Here is a 17695-nt window from a genome sequence, read left to right on the forward strand (position 1 = left end):
GTACTCCTTTTCTTTTTGTACTACTGTTTGTCAGTGAACAGAGATTCAACTGGTTTCAGAGTAGCAGCCGTGTTAGTCTGTATTTGCATCTGATGAAGTGAGCTGTAGCTCATGAGAGCTTATGCTCAAATAAATTTGTTAGTCTCCAAGGTGCCACAAGTACTCCTTTTCTTTTAGAGATTCAACTACTAGCCCAGATCAAACAATACTCTCAATTAGCAAGTGATTTGTATATTAATCCTTGCTTGGAGAAGGCTTGAAAGAGCTGTTAATGAATAATGACTGTTCAATAAGCTTCAGGTGTCATGTCACCCTACAATTTCCATTGGAGGTACTGGATCAGGTTTTGAGATACTCGAGCATGTTTCAGAGACAGCAGTGCAACTAGAATTCTTTAAAAAGCTGGAAGTATTTTTTTAAAGATTCCACTGCAGATGGAGTATCTTAGCACAGCTGAACAAAGACTCACTTTCTATTCAAAGCAGTACATACTGACATGCATTGAGTTCATCAACTCAAAAACCAAGTGACTGCAGCTATATAGGAAACATTAATTATAAAGAGGAGAGAAGTAAATTGGGCCTAAAAGTTGGGGTATGTCTACATTGGCCACATTACAGCATGGCCGCAGCAGCACTGTGACATGAGCAGTACAGTCATGCTTTATCACGAGGGGAGAGCTCTCCTGGTGATAAAAAAATAACCACCCCGAATGAGGGATGGTAGCTCTACCGGGCTCCCAGCCATAAAGCCGTCTATACTGGCACATTCCAGCGTTAAAACTTTTATTGCTCAGGGGTGTGTTTTTAGCACTGAAAGTGGCAGTGGAGAGATAGCCTTAGTGTTCACCTTAACACTCCCAACCCCTCTTTCTCTGATTTGTACACAAAGAAATCAAGCAGCAACTATGAGGTTGGCCCTGAATCTTTAATCTGGTAAAACTCCAAAAAACAAGGGCTTTGCTGGAGAAGGGTGATCTCTTAGGGTTTAATCATGTGTAACTGGAGTCAGTAGTTTTGCCATTCATCTCAATAGGTGCAGGGCCTTAATACATGTGAATTCAACAGGAGGTGTCCTGTTGTCAAATTGGGAGAGTCTCTGAGATCAGAGGGGGTACCACTGCAATTTAATACAACAGAATAAGGAACAGTGGCTTTCTTTCCATCTGTTTTGTGGGGAGGAAAACTGTGTGAGGTTCCTTATAGCATTTGGTCAGGCTTCTTGTGGATCTGAGGAAGATGGTGCTATGGAGATTGCTGGGCTCATGTCCCTCGCTTCTGCATGGGAAGTGGAAGATATGTAGTAATCCTGGCATGATCATTTCACATACACATATACTGCCTTGAGCAGGTGTGGCCAACCTGTGGCTCCAGAACCACATGAGGCTCTTCAGAAGTTAATATGTGGTTCCTTGCATAGGCACCTGCTACAGGCATCAACTTTCCAACTGTTCAACCCCTGACTCTGCCACAGTCCCTGCCCCTACTTCACCCTTCCCCTAAGGCCCCCGCTCCTTCCTGCCCCTTTCCCTGAGCCTGCCATGCCCTTGCTCCTCCCCCTTCCCCCACAGCCTCCCTGCATGCCACAGGAGGCATGGGGTGGGGAAGGCACTGATCAGCAGGGCTGCTGGCAGGTGGGCGGAAGCTGATGGGGGGCTGCTGATGTATTACTGTGGCTTTTTGGCAATACACATAGGTAAATTCTGGCTCCTTCTCAGGCGCAGGTTGGCCACCCCTGGTCTAGATGTAATGCGCATCTGCAACTCCCAATGACTGGCTCAAGGACTCTCAGGATCAGGCCTCATCCGACTTGCAGGTGCAAAATACACCTCCACAGAGCTGAGTGTCGAGGGAAAAATAACCAAAGAAATGCAGGAACACATTTCAGTGTGTGACACTGCTTTAAACATTGCAGAGTTTTATTAGTAAAAGCTTTGTTGCAGTATGTTTTATGTTCTGTAATGGAAAGAACACTGGGGCTTGGCACTTAAGGAACATTTCTTGTACAGAGTTAGAAAGCACTTTTTCAACAAGATCATCCCTGCATGTACGGTACAGGTGCACAGAAGGCCCTGGTTTGATGTTTAGCTTTCGCATCAGCATTATACGAGTTTGGTTATTGAAATGTAGTTCTGACGTCTTTTGATGCTGCTGTCCATTTCTGACCAGTTCCCCTTTAATGTCCAGCCCCATAAATTGGTAGGGACAAGCCTTTTCAATAAAACACCACAGAACAGCACTGGTCTCCCCAAAATCCCCCTTTGCAGAACAGACTTTTTTTCTGATGCTAAGTACCCCCTAGCATTTCTAAATTACTCTGTATTTAAAGTCACATTGTTAATTGCTTTTATGGTGTAGATATAAGTGCACCTTACTGGCAAACCTTAATTAAGTGGTGAGATCGCCTGGCCTGCGAACAGACTGTACTGCTCAAATATATTTGAAAAAGAGAATGCTAGCATTGTGCCTTGACTCAAGCAAAAACAATCAACTTCTGGAATGGATTTCAGCTTCCACGACCATTGAGATGACAAACTAAAGGGTATATTTTCAGGATAGTGCAGAAGGTTTTATCCATGCTATTCCCATTAATGTTAATGGGAGATGTGTAGCCAAATCCCTGCCTCACCATACTGGAAATTTACCCCCAAATCTCCAAGGAGAAGGGCGCTAATTGGATTGCTCAGTTTAAATCCTTCTGCTAGTCAGTCTATGGAAAGGATTTAGCACTGGCTCTGAAAAAGGCTTTACATAGCTTTACAATGCAGTGCATGGAAAGATTCCTTTTTCTTTCTATGATTAATTGCAAGGCTTGAGGTGACAGGGGACATAATAAAATTCATAAATGCCAAAGGGTATCCCTAGTCACATTCCTGGCTGTTCGCTTAAGCTAGAAACTGACAGAAGTGTGAACAAATCAAGGTTGGTCTGATAGCTTTTCAGTTATGGGGAAGAAAAAGTAACTGACATGAGAAACTTCTATGGATGGTTTAATGGGTTCAAGTTCACATAAAACTGATTCTTTGCACTTACGTACATTAAGGATCTCAATATGATTTGGAAACCAGTGTACTCTAGACTACACCATGACTGAGTGACAGCACCTCTCCCCATTTTACAGATGAGGAAACTGGCACAAAGAATCAAAACAATTTGCCAAAAGAAGCATGTGGCAGAGGATGCAACAGAATCCAACTCTGCTAGGCCTTTGCCTTAACTGCATAATTATCCGTTCTTCCCTTCCTAGCGTTGGCTTCTCTTCTACAACAAAACATTTTCTGTAGTGAACAGGTCCTTCTGGGGACTTGCACTCAAACTGCAGATGGTTTAATACTTCCCCATCGCCAGATTTTAATCACACAACAATTTCTGGTTCATCAGTCTGGCTTTCTAGTTTCCAAAGGACAGTGCAGAGGACCCGAGGTTTGATTATAGATTGACCAGATACTAATGCGGTGGTCTTTGGAGCCAGCTGCCAGCAGTCTTTCACTTGGCCTACTGTGATTTGAGAAGGATACACAGTGGACAGTTGCTGTGTGGTAGTCCAGTATTGCCAAGGGCTTCAGTTTCTTCCAGCCAAAGATCCTGATACGATGATCCCACCCTGCTGTTGCTAGGATCTTCTTGTCCTGGCGGATGGCAACATCAGCAATCCCAGCATTGATGAGTTTGTGTGTTTTCTGAACCTGAGCGACAAAGTTAAAGTTATTTAAAGTGAGCACAAAATAACAAAATCTTTGTGATTTTAGAGAAAGCAACAAACACACAGGTATAAATTTGCCTGTTAGTGGGTATTCCAACTTCTAAACCACACGTGGGGTGATGCAATACTTAGGATAACAGTAGATAGAGACAGAAGACCACAAGAATCTACCTTCAGCTGGTCTCTTTAAAAAAAAAAAAAAATAAAAAAGGTATCTGTAGTACACTTATTGCAATTTAAATGGTTTATACTTTGCCATCACTGAAAAATTGGTTTAAATGAGAATAGTCAGACTATACAGCTTTGCTCTCTCACTCTTGTTATTCTTAGAAATGGGCCTGAGCTGCAAAGTTCAGAGCCACAGCCTTGTTTCCAGATTCCCATGAAGGGTTTTTGGGCTAGTATTAAACTACCTGCTACTGGTTCCTACTGATGTGGTCCCCTGAATCACCAAAAGGCTGTGATGGCACTCTACATAGTGCCCTGAGAAAGGAATGCTTTCAAGAATTAGGTCACAATGTCAGTAAATCTATATTTCCAGAACTCATTCTCAGGAGATTTTTGATGCACCCCATAGTGAGAAGGGGATTATGAACTAGGCACCGATTTCAAACTTGGAAGCATTTTATTGCTGTTGTTAGAGGATTCTTTGGGCTCACACATGTGAGGTGCACAACTTGGCTTTTGCAACAGTTGAGGGCAGTTAGCATCCCTAATGCAATACTGAGCACTTTGCAGGATTGAGCCCTTAGGGGGAAAAAAAAGTGTTTTAGTTATGGAGGGGGTGTGCGAGTGCATAGAAAACAGACTTAAACGGAGTATCAAACTAATAACTATTGTATTATCACTTAGTGCAGATACTATCATTATTTAGGCAGTGTCAATATATAAGAAAGCTAGTACATTTCAGCACATACACTGAAAAGAGGAAAAGACTTTGGGGGTATACTCTGATCACATAGTGTGCTATAATTTTTATGTGTACATATACATACATATACACATATATATATACACACACACACACACACACCTCCCATTTATACTAGGGGATAACATAAATTCCTCCATAAACTGAAGGGAGAACACACTCTTCGGGAAGTAAAATAAAACACACAGAAAACTCAACATAATTCAATTTATAGTTTACATAAATTTGTGGGTGGTAGCTGTTTTCCTAAGGAGAAAGTTGTACTGAAGTGCTCTTCAATGTGTATACTTTTCCTCTGCAAAAAGCATTCCATGATACATAATTGGTGCATTATATACAGAATGAGGTCAGTTAAAAATCATATTAGTTCCCTAACAAGTCTACTAATGTAGTTAAAAATCTAGATAAATCCCTATTTAAATTATGAAAGTATATACACAATCAAGCTGATGACACCCCAGCACCTTGCAGGATCAGATCCAAAACACGTTCCAGTATTTTTAAACTCTAATAATTATCCAAGAACTAGTTTGTTGTTTATTTTTTAAGCAGCACTCCAATACCTAAATGATACATATTAATGCAAATTCCTTAAGAGAATGGTTAATTCAAAACCTGGAGTGTACTTTCTGCATCCACCACACAAAATAAGACAGGAGATGGAGATGTCCTGAAACAGAAAAGAATAAGGGTAATAGACCCAAATGGAAGGAATACTGGAGGCAAAAAAGCAAAATTGGAAGCGTTATGGAGGCCTGGTCTATGCTTATGTTGAGCAGCAGTTTGAAAAAACCTCACCACTTATTAACATGGTTTTGCCAGCAAAAGCCCAAGTGTAGATGCAGTTGTGCTGGCAAAAAGCCCTTTTTCTAGCATAGCTTTTTAGCTCAGGGAATTGATATAAGCTCTTTTGCTGGTATAAGCGTCTTTCCACAGTGATCCTTTGTCAGTATATCTATACCGCCATGGCTATAGCTTCAAACCTTTTCTAGTACAGTGAAGGCTTAAGGCCAGATCTACACTATAACCACTTTTATACTATACCAGCAAAGCACTTCTAGCATGGCTGCACTTTAAAATTGCAAAACTGTACTTCCGCTGGTATCGCTTATTTCAGCTCCCTGAGAGAAATAAACAGGAAAAGTACCATTTTGCTGGTATAACTGTGTCTACACAAAAGGCTTTTGCTGGCACTTCTATGTCAGTCAGGGATCACACCTTCTCACACGCCTGTATGTATCACACGCCTGCTATACCAGCAGCATTCTGTGTTGGAGACTTGGCTTAAGTAACAGAGGTTGTGAACCTGGGCCTAACCAAAGCCTACTTCTGAGAACTGCAATAGTACTGTCAATAGAGATGAACAAGATCTGTCCAGAGAAGATAATTGGAATTACATGTCAACAGCAAGTTACAAGCTGACAATGAAGATTGTAATGGTAATGTTCTTTGGTTAAGGAATGGTAAGGAAATAACAGTATCTGCTAGAGACGCACCAGAACAAGAGGAGAGCCAGAATAAAACTCCTGGACAAACACTCAGGGAATTAGTAACTTGATGCTGTGGTCAGGGGATTTGAGTGAGCCACCTTAAAAGCTCATGGGCAATGAATATAACCAAAAAACACATCAGAAAAATTTCCAAAGTAGAAAACCATTTCATGATCCAGAAAGGAAAGAATCGAACCAAAGGAGATCTGGATTCTATGCTTTCAGCCAATCATGGTCAAGGCTAGTCACATATGCGAACAACTATGACCTGAGTCTTTGACCTGCCTTTTCACTCAGGAGAGAGATTTTTTTTTTTTAAATAATTCACCTGTAAACACGTATTCCCTCAAGCTGTGCCCTTGTTCTAGCCATCTAGCCAAGAAGGCAGCAGCAACATTGAGCTTTTAAAGCCTAAAGAGACAAGAAAAACAAATTTTCTGATGATTTACATTGTGGTTTGTTGAATCTTCCTTTTCATTATATAACTAGAACAAGGTGGAGTTTATGAGCAGTAAAGAGCTTTTGCAATTATTGAATGCCACAGCTCTGCTTTGCTGATTAATCACCCGCAAGAGCTGTTTATTGCCTCTGCCACAAACATTATCCCTTAATTATACTATCTCCTCCAAATCAGAAGCCTCATAACTAGTCCAGCCATTCACTAATACTGATGACTTCAGCAACTTACTGGTACCAGACAATATGCCAGCTTCCCTCCTGGGGATAAGCCACGTAGTTAGTTAGCTTCATCGTCTTTTCACTGACACATTGGAACACTGCCACATAAAACAGCAGAGCAGTGCCATCATTGCATCATTATTTCTCCAAAGGCAGATAGCTATGCACCAAGTTTAGTTATTAAAACTTTTTAGAGTAAAAATAGTGTGCCACTGAGTGGCTTTCCAAATACTACCATTACCTCAGGTACCTGGAATGTCAGGAAAAATCCCCATCTGGTTTGTGTTATTAATGCAACAGTGGAAAAAAACTTAATCTGTGTCCTTGACTATTTCTAGCAGTCGTGTGGGAGACACATTTTATTTATTTTATTAGTGGATTCACACTATGCATGAAGTGAAAAATGTTATTTATGGCTTAATACTTTGCACTTAAATAGCACTTCATCCAAGGAAAACTACTGTCAGTTAAAACTGCAATAACCAACTGTGCATCTATTGGGAATATAAGTTTAGAGCTACAACCCATTAAAAAAACCCCAAACCTGAAATACCATCAGGTGAGCAACTTCAGAGTTTATTCACCCCTCAAATCACACCTGTAGTCTCCCATTAAGGTTAATTTATAACAAATAACTGAGAGGATATTGTGATGGAAACATCCCTTTCTTTCCTACTTGATTTATCACAGACTAATGTCAATAGGAAAATGCAGTGTAAGATAGCTATATTGAATAAAAACAAATCACTCTTCCGAGGATGAAATTCACTTCTCCCTCTACAGTGTGTGCACACAAAGCTGCAGGCAGGGCCGGCTCTACAGTTTTTGCCGCCCCAAGCAGTGAAAAAAACCTGCCGCCGCAGACAACAAAAGGGAGAAGCTGCGGGCAGTGTTTCTGCGGCCGGTGGAACAGAGGAGCTGCCGCCGAACTCCTGCCGCGGCCAGCAGGACTGAGGGGCTGCTGCCGAATTGCTGCCGCCGTGGAAACACTGCCGCCCCAAGCACCCGATTGGAACGCTGGTGCGTGGAGCCGGCCCTGGCTGCAGGAAACCCAGGAGCTTGAACAGCAGCTGCTCTTCCTCCTGGAGGCAGTATAAATGTAGATCCAGGTCTATCTGGAATTACTGCAGAGCACCCCTCTGCTTCACTCAGGAGTTGCAAAGGCCCCTCTCTATGACCCTTCCACTCATATGTTGTGAAGAGATACTCAGGCAATGTAGAACGCCTTGTGGGCCTATTTACACTTTCATAAATTTTATCCACAATCATCATCTGGCTACTTCTGTATTAGAATACCAGATCCTAGAATTTCCACCACTCAATCCCTTGGCACTGAAACAACTTTTACTCATGATGTCCAGATTAAGCCATGGTCAATGCCATTCACCATCATTAGGATCAACTGCTTTCTTAGGCCATATTTTAATAAAGGAGCCATCCTACACAAGAGGAGAGTTCTAGTATCTAAACTGACATTAGTAACTTTATTTCACATTTTAGGATGGAATTTTCAAAAGTGCTTAAATCCCACTGATTTTCAATATTAGTTGGGCAAGTAAATCACTTATTCTAGCCTTAATCTTTTATTTGTAACTGTCTTAAAATGTTTCTCTTTCCTAAGGTAAAGGGAAAACTGTAGGTACTCAAGCAAAACCCTTAGGAAAACAATTTTCGATTTACAATAATTTCATTTATTAAGTGCTCTGAGTATTGGACAATAATGTAATGATGAAGAAATGTATAAAAATAGTGACTTGCAGAATGGTAAGCCTATGTGTCGGTTACTTAAACACAGCTTTGGTAGAACCAGAAATGTGAAAGGTTTAAAAAAAATCCTCACCTTTCTTCAACTATAGCCTAACAGCATGGACAGCCTTCTCCTGCATTCTAACCAGTCTGTGATTAATTAGTTAGAGATCTGCAACAACTCCTCTTCATGACTAAATATTTTTTTAGTCTATCAAACTGTTAGTGCAAAGCGGGATAAATGACACAGAGGGGCTGATGATTCTGACCTTTAAGTTCTGCTGCTCATCGAGGCTCCAGACGGTAAGCACCTCCTCAGATGAGCCTGAGACCCCCTTCGTCTTTTCAGAGTCAAAGTCAAGGCTCATCACTGGCTCCTGGTGGCAAGCAAGTCGGCTTAATATTTTCCCCCCTGATAAATTCCACAGAATCACTGATCCATCCTCGTAGCCAGCCAGAAGAAAAGGACATGAACCAAAGTCAGGCTGTTCAGAAACAACAAAGAGTTTTATATCCCCCAGACAGGCTTCAGCCCAAGCACCAAGAAAAGTAATGAAAAAAACCTAACATTGAAGTGAACAGTGTTAGAGCAAAAAGAAAAGGAGTACTTGTGGCACCTTAGAGACTAACAAATTTATTAGAGCATAAAGCTCCAGAAGGCTGCCACTAAAGGCAACCTCTGGTGCTCCATACATGTTAATTCAGAACAATTACTGTTAAATCATGACTGAAGTGTCCATCATTGTAGCATATAATTACTTTCCTCCCTAAAAATCTAAATAATTTTCCTCTTTACCACTTGATTCAAACATCATGACCCTCAAAATGTCAGAATCTCATAGTGAGATAGTTCATGGCATAAGCTTGAGTGGGGCTCTAAATATTTACACATAGTAACCAAGTTATTACCAGGCTATCAGAACCAAATTCATTTTGTTCTCAGAAAGTTATTTACGAATTTAAGATACAATACCAAACTTACATTTTCAACATTTTACCAAGATCATGCTCCATTTTCTCAAAGTAGGAGGTTTTTATACCACTTTCCAATCTCACATAAATCTCTTGGATTCCTTTTGTCCATTTACCCCACTAATTAGATTCCACTTTCATTTTGCCAAGGTGAAAACACCCATGAGTCCTGCATACAGATAATTTCTCCAAATGCATTGCACTGTTTAAGACACAACAGCTAAACTTCTATTTGAAAACCTCTTTGTTAGTTACCAAAGAGTTAACAGAGGTCTGAATCCCACTGTAACCAATTGAGAGATATTTTGATTAATGATGTCACAAGCCAAAGGGCATGGCACCCTGGGCAGACACCTAATTTATTTAAGCCTCTGAAATAACTCAAAGAAGGGAACGTTACTGGATTACATGTCACACTTAAGGAAAATATTCATCATTGCACTAGCCAAAAGGCTAATGACCCTGTAATCAGTAACTGGTCATGTGAGCTAGGATGCAAATCCCTAATGAAAAGCAACTGAAAAACAAGCATGTGTAAATGCCAACTATGTCTTTAATAGGAGAAAAGCTACCAGAATAGGCCCAAAGTTTAACACCAGCATGTATAGGGACGTCTTGTCCCAGTAATGCCTATGCTAGCTTATTTTATTATTTTCAAACACCTCTCTGTTGATCCTATGTGCCTACTGTGTTTGGTGTTTGATTTTAAAATAAAATTCTAAGAAGTTTCCAGAGAATGAATTATCACCTACCGTTCTGTGTCACTATACAGGCTCTCTCTCAAATCACCAGAGACTCACTAGCAGGACACAAATCTGTACTGGCCAAATCTTCACCATCTCTTAATTTTCCAGACTACTCTCACACTAGTTATTAAACCATTCATTTTAGGAGTAGCTAAACTAACAAATAATGGGTGGTCCTGCTAATAAGAGCTCTCCTTGATAAGCAAAGGGAAAGAAAGTAGCCTTTCATGAATGTTTGCAGTTAAAGCCCTGATCCTTTCTTCATAGCCCCAAGATATATGTTCTTTCAATTTAAGAAAGTGCTTAATGTGGGAAGGAATCCTGAAGTAAATATCAGGGCTGGCAAAACCACAGAACTGGACTGAAAGTGGCCTGTAAAAAACAAGAAGAAAACAAAGCAAAATCCCCTGCACCTATCTTATGAAGGGGCAGTGCCCAGACATGTGTGTGTAATCTCCCTAGCTGATCTTGGTTCCAAATGAAGGCTGGGATCCTGTGGATGCCACATCCTTTAAATGACAGTCCTCTTTCTTCTGCAAAGGCCAGGCTTGGCTCATTCTCTGGTTGGAACTGTCCTCTATGAGCTGCTCATACAACGAATGACCACCAGCACGTTACTCTTCAAGAGCAATTATCTCCAAGATGTGGATAACTTTCGCTAGTTAATAAAGCAAGGTATCTATGGGCCAGCTTGTTAGGTCCTTTGTCTTTTTCATAATTTAATGGGCAAATTTTTACAGGTGCTCATCACCCTGCAGTTCCCACTGAGAATACTAGGAACCCTGGGTGCTGAGCATTTGAGGAAAATTTGGCTCCAACTTTTTGGTTTTCTTAGTGAAAATAACCACTATGAACTGACTATAGCCAAAACTGGTCTCATTTAAAAATAAATAAAGTTTTGCATGAAGAGGAGAATGTTTGTACAGGGTAATACAAATTTCATGAAGTTTCATATTTGAACAAGTACACACGCTTGTATATGTGGATGTGCAAAGTTATGATATAGTTATTGAAATCAGCTGGATTTCTAGGTTTGATCCCTTACTTACAAAGCAATAAATCACAATAACTTATTTGCTTCAGTAATGGGCCTCATTAAAGAAAAATCTTCAGCTCTCATCTTCCGGTTTCAGGGGAAACTATTTTTTTTTTTAATAAGTAAGTTATATTTTCCCTCTTAAGCAGAACATTTTGTTGTTTTTGCATTTGGATAACTGTCAAGGAAGGAAGAAAAGGTGATCCACTGTCAACTCGGCAGGAATAATTGCTATAGGTTGTATAAAGCAATAACTCTGCATTTCCAGTTTCTACATGTATTATTCTTGTTCAATTTTTTTTGTTTGTCCCTTTACGCAAGATGGTGCCTTTCCCAAGGAGTGCAAAAAATAAATTTAAGGGAGGACATCCTCACTCTTGCAAATCCTACCACACCCAGTTAGTAATGGCTGGAAGACGTGAAGCGCAACAGACAACCACTGTGTATCATTTGCATTTATGAATATGCTCCTTTGTGAGGGAAAAAATACTGGTATCAATCATGGATCAATATTATAAATAGAGATTTAGTAAAATGATATTTTAATTTTTACTCTGCCCTCGACATGGCAAAATATGCTGAAAAAGCCTGCTTTTTAATTGCTTAGGGAGAAGCCAATGTCTCTTAAAGCACAAGTCTAACCTAAGCCTCAATTTCCTCCCAATCTACAGCTCAGTGTCTAAGTAAAGCTGTTCCCAGTAGGGGTATTATTTCACTGATTCACAGAACATTTTTGAATTAGCATGCAGGAGGATAGGACACATGGAATGGTGTTCATTTAGTCTATGGTTTTACTGTAGAGGTTCACAATGAGATAACCCATCAGGACGCTTCTAATGAAAGCACAAAACTGAAGGAGAAGTATTTTCACTATAAAAAAATAATAATTATAAGAATTAGAGTACCTTCCATCCCAGGACTTCCAATAGTTCTACAAACATTAATGAATTAAACCTACACTCTCTCAAATGCTGAGCTGAGCATTTATTAGACCTTTAAAATCTTACTTTGCTTAATAAAAATGCAGTAGTACCATTTTAATTTATTTCTGATTGTACATGAATCCTTAAACCGCCATGAGTTAGATCTACGGGCCCATATACATTTGGCTGAAGTCTGCAGCAAAACTCCTTTTTGATTTCAAGGGAAGCAGGATGGGGCCCTAGCTCACTGAAGCCCCATTCCCACATCTGCTTCATAAGGCATCTTCTTCCATGCAAGTCAATGGGAATTTTGAGCATGGAGCAATGGTAGGATCTGGTTGCAAGCATCTGATAATTTGTAAATAATTTCCAGTGATGTAGCAGTAACAAACACTGGGAGGGAATGTGGTCTAAATCGTTAGAGTAGGGAACTGTGAATCAGGATTTCTATTCCCACCACTGCAGCCACCACTACACTGTGAGACTTGGGGCAAATCACTTAAACTTTCCTTTCCTCAGCTGGGGTACGATACCTACCTTATAATTACAAAGACTTTTAAAAATAATTGTTTTATTTCTATTTTTCATCCAACATAAATACAAGGCGTAACACTTTGTCCATATGCCATGTCTAGAATAAAAAATGTTCATTAACCAATTTTCTTAGTGGATACGTGCAACCTATCTATTTTTTAAACACCCAAATCACTTCTCATCACCCTTTTTTATAATGAGAGACTATATCAAAAGCCTGGCGTCTGTACTATGCTCATTTTTTTCTTGATTAGAAGCAAGATTTTTGCATCATTCTAAGGTTGCAAAGCCTCCAGTAAGCATTTGCAAGTCACGTACCTTCCATTAAAGCTTGGCTAACTCAGAAAGTTTCACTAAGGATGTTCACAAGTATCTGCCTCCCCCTCCCCGCTCTCTTTACAGTATATTACTTGATTGTTTGACAATAAATCAAAACCTGAGTGAAGAATGATTTATGTGCTCCATATAAAATGAAGCACAGGGAAAACATTTCAGAATTGGCAGGCCTGGTTACCTTACCTGCCATAGCTTCAGACACATGACCATGCCTGGTTTGGCATCCGCCTCTGGCTTCAAGGTACAAACTGATGTCTTGGATGGCAGCTCCAATACCTGAACCTGACATTAAGGAAGTAAGTTTATTTGGTCAGGCTCCAGGTCACAATTTTGCTGTACAAACATGACTCTGATAAAGTGATTATGGCTGAGTGTAAGTTCTCTGATTTTTTAAAATACACTCTCTAGGGGGAATTTGGGAAGGAGTCTTAAATCTAAGCAGGACCTAAGTTGCTTTTGGAAGCCTGATAGCTGTAGAATCCTTATCTAGACAGACACATTGTTTTATAAGAGAATGAAACAAAGTTGTTGGGATATCACAGAACTTCCTCTTCCACTTTCTGCTATTTCCTCCTTATTTTGCAATCAGCTCCAATACAACTGGATGTTAATGCAGGCTGATTTTATTTTTAAAAATCTTCCCTTTTCTTCCCTTGTTTCCTCTTCCTATATTTCTGTTGTTAAACGTGTCTGTTACATTCACTAGTGGATGCTTGTATTATCTCATCCTCATCCCTTACATTATGGCTACATGATGGTCATGTATGGGAGTACATCATCATACTGATTTCACATAGTTTTTTCCTCTGGCTGAGTCTACACTGGCAAAATTCAGATCCATAATTCTCCACTGGTGCAAGCTGTAGCACTGACAGGACATAGGAATTTTTATTACCGTATAGCATGACCCTATTTTGAATAGGGTCAAACACCACTGTGTTAAATATTTGTCCTTTGTCTACACAACAGCATCCACCTTGCTCTGGTTGCACTGCATTGCACTGTTGGTAGTGAACTAGGGGTCTGACTTTTCCTAGTGTGGCAAGGTCGTTATGGGCCAAATCTTAGCCCTTCCTGCATGGGTACAGAAGATGCTATCTGCAATGGAACTAGTGCAGTTCCACCGCAGTGCTGTGGGAAAGGCAGTGCTGTAAAATTTGGGGAGTCTAGCTGTGCAATATGACTTGATGTTGGGGCAATAGAAAAGCCAGTTACCTTTTCTGTAAGTGGTGTACTTCGAGATCTGTTGCTCATGTCCATTCCACATTAGGTGTGTGTGCTCATCACACGCACCTGTGCTGGAAGCTTTTCCCTTAGCGTATTCATAGGGGACTGGCTCTGGCACCCTCTGGAGTGGCGCCTGCATGGAATGGACATGAACACCACATCTCAAAGAACGCGTTACGGAAAAGGTAACTGTCTTTTCTTGAGTGCTTGCTCATGTCCATTTCATATTAGATGACTCCAAAGCAGTACCGTTTGAGATGGGTAGGAGTTCATGGATGTGTCGATTGCAACACTACTCTGCCGAACCCAGCGTCATCTCTGGCCTGCTGAGTGATGGCATAATGCGCCATGAACATGTAGACAGAGGACTATGTTGCGGCTCTACAGATGTCCTGGATAGGGGTGTGCGCCAGGAAAGACACTAAAGACACCTATGTTCTCGTTGAGTGAGCTCTGACAATCGGTGGCAGAGTGGAAACCATGCCAGGTCAACAGCCCTTATGCAAGAGGTGATCCAAATGGAAATCCTCTGCGAGGACACCGGAAGGCCCTTCATCCTATCTGCTGTAACAATGACGAGCTGAGATGATTTATGGAAAGGCTTGGTATGTTCTAAATAAAAATCCAGGGCCCTTAGGATGTCCAGCATATGAAGACACCTCTCTTCACTGGTCTTGTGCGGCTTGGGACAGAACACCAGGAGGAAGATGTCCTGGTTCATATGGAAGGTGGATACCATCTTCGGTAGGAAGGCTGTGTGGGGCCGCAGCTGAATCTCGTCTTTGTAGAAGATAGCGTACAGCAGTTCTGAGGTCAAGACTTTAATTTCAGAGACCCGTCTCGCCAATACCACCACCACCACCAGGAACACAACCTTCCATGACAGGTGGGAAAAGCAGCAGGAACCCAGTGGCTTAAAGGGTGGGACAGTGAGCCTAGAGAGGACCAAGTTAAGATCCCACTGTGGGACAGGAGCCCGCACCTGCAGGAAGAGTCTCTTGAGCCCTTTCAAGAATCTGACCATCATGTCACGGGAAAACACCGTCTGTCCTTGGATTGGCAGGTGAAAAGCGGAGATGGCCACGAGATGCACTCTAATGGAAGAGTGTGCCAGGCCCTGGTTCCTCAAATGGAGCAGGTAGTCCAGGACAGCCTGTGTGGAAGAATGCGACGGAGAGATGCCATACTCGGATGCCCAACAGGAAAACCTTGTCCACTTGGCCACATAAGTCAGTCTGGTTGAGGGCTTCCTATTCTCTAGGAGGACCTGCTGGACTCCTTCCAAACAGGTCCGTTCCTCCGGGTTCAGCCATACAACATCCAGCCCAAGAGGTGGAGGGACTCGAGGTTGGGGTGTGGGAGCCGACCGTGGTCCTGGGACAGCAGGTTCGGTCAGTTGGGCAGGGGCCAGGCAGGGCTGCTGACAAGATCATGAGCATGCCAAACCAGTGTTGGCAAGGCTATGCCGGGTCAACCATGACACCCTGTGCTTTGTCTCGCTTGATCTTTGCCAGGACCCTGCCGATGAGTGGAATCGGCGACAATGATACACCAGGTTTCCTGACCACAACAGGAGGAAGGCATTAGAGAGGGAGCCCTTGCACAGACCTTGCTGAGAGCAGAACCAGCGGCATTTCCTGTTGTCTGATAGTGAACAGGTCCGCTTAGGGAGTTCCCCACCTTTGGAAGATCATGCAGGCTACCTCTGGATAGAGCAACCACGCATGGTGGGAGGAGAAGTCCCTGATAAGCTGGTCTGCCAGCGTATTCCTGACACCAGGAAGGTGACAAGCTTCTAGGTGGATTTCGAGGTTGATACAGAAGTCCCATAGACAGAGCGCCTCCTGACAGAGACCGATGAGTGTGCTCCCCCTTGCCTGTTGATGTAGAACATTGAGGCTGTGTTGTCAGTCAGAACTCATACCACCTTGCCCGATCGGTGGGGCAGGAAGACTCCAGACACACGCCAGCCGGACTGCTTGGAGCTCTTTGACATTTATGTGTAACTGTGCCTCCTTCAGGGACCACATCCCGTGTCTGGAGGTTGCCGAGATGTGCCCCACAGCCGAAGTCAGAGGTGTACAACACCAACTTGATGGAGTGGGGGGGGGGTTTGAACAGAACAGGACTGTCCTGCGATTGGTCCACCATTGCAGCGAGGTAAGTATTGTCTGGGGAATGGTAATGATCTTTTCCAGGTGGTCCCAGGATTGGGAATAGACCATTCCTAGCCATTGTTGCAGGGGTTGCATCCGGAGCCTGGCATGATGGACCACCTAAGTGCATGCCGCCATGTGACCCAGCAGGCGCAGACAGACCCTGGCTGAGGAACGCGGAGACTTCCTTGATGAGGTTCATCAATGCGTGGAACCTTTCTAGTGGCAGGAACGCTGTGGCGCAGGTAGAGTCAAGGACCGCACCGATTAATTCTATCCTCTGCACCGGCACTAACGTTGACTTTTTGTTGTTCACCAGTAGGCGCAGAGAGCAGCACATGGCTTGAAGCACCGCAACATCCCTTCGGATTTGAGACTTGGAACTGCCCTTGATGAGCTAGTCGTTGAGGTACAGATAGATCTGAAGCTGCTACCACTGACATGTACTTGGTAAACACTCTCGGTGCTGTTGCCAGGTCGAATGGGAGGACTGCAAACTGGTAGTGGTGGGGCCCCATCGTAAACTGGAGAAACAGTCTGTGCTCTTGAAAGATCGTTATGTGGAAGTATGTGTCCTTCAAGTCAAGGGTGGAATACCCATCTCCCAGATCCAGGGAGGGGATAATAGAAGCCAGGGAAACCATGCAGAACTTTAACTTTAGGTACTTGTTGAGGTCTCGCAGGTCCAGGATGGGCCATAGACTGCCCTTGACCTTTGGGATTAAAAAGTACTGGGAATAAAACCCCTTGGTCCTGTACTCAGAGGAACTTCCTCCACTGCATCCACCTGTAGCAACCTCTTTACCTCCTGCATGAGGAGACTCTCATGAGAGGGGTCCCTTAAGAGGGATGGGAAAGGTGGGTGGGAAGGGGAGTAGAAACAAACTGTAGGGTAAACCCTGCTCCACCATGCCGAGTTCCCATTGGTCCAAGGTTATAGCGGTCCAAGCAGGGAGGAAAGGGGAAAGATGGTTGGCAAACACTGGGACAGATGGATCCAAGGAATAATCTGGTAGGTCGCCCTTGGATGCGCCCTCAAAGTGACTGTTTAGCCCCTTGCTTGGCACAGGTCGAGCCCGATGGGGCAGAGGGTGAAGGTGGGTGGCCTGGATGGCGCTTGTAGCACTTGACACGTTTGTGGGGCTGGTCCTGCCGAGGCTGGCTCCCCTGGCCTTGAGGCTATTGCAATTTGAACCGCTTACACGCTGGGGCTGGGAC

At 42.7% G+C, this 17695-nt stretch overlaps 1 protein-coding gene across 1 annotated transcript in view; it reads right to left on the reverse strand.

Annotated features, from left to right (window-relative positions):
- Window positions 1–1881: 1881 nt before the first annotated feature.
- The window catches only part of GNB1L (G protein subunit beta 1 like), a 57730-nt gene continuing 41916 nt past the window's right edge, over window positions 1882–17695 (reverse strand). The window contains 3 exon segments of the mRNA XM_043498081.1: window positions 1882–3685; window positions 8817–9032; window positions 13278–13376. Coding sequence (XP_043354016.1) covers window positions 3377–3685; window positions 8817–9032; window positions 13278–13376 — 624 coding nt within the window. The 3' untranslated portion in view covers window positions 1882–3376.

This window comes from Dermochelys coriacea, chromosome 15, assembly GCF_009764565.3.
Source record: "Dermochelys coriacea isolate rDerCor1 chromosome 15, rDerCor1.pri.v4, whole genome shotgun sequence".
In the NCBI taxonomy this organism is placed as follows: domain Eukaryota; kingdom Metazoa; phylum Chordata; order Testudines; family Dermochelyidae; genus Dermochelys; species Dermochelys coriacea.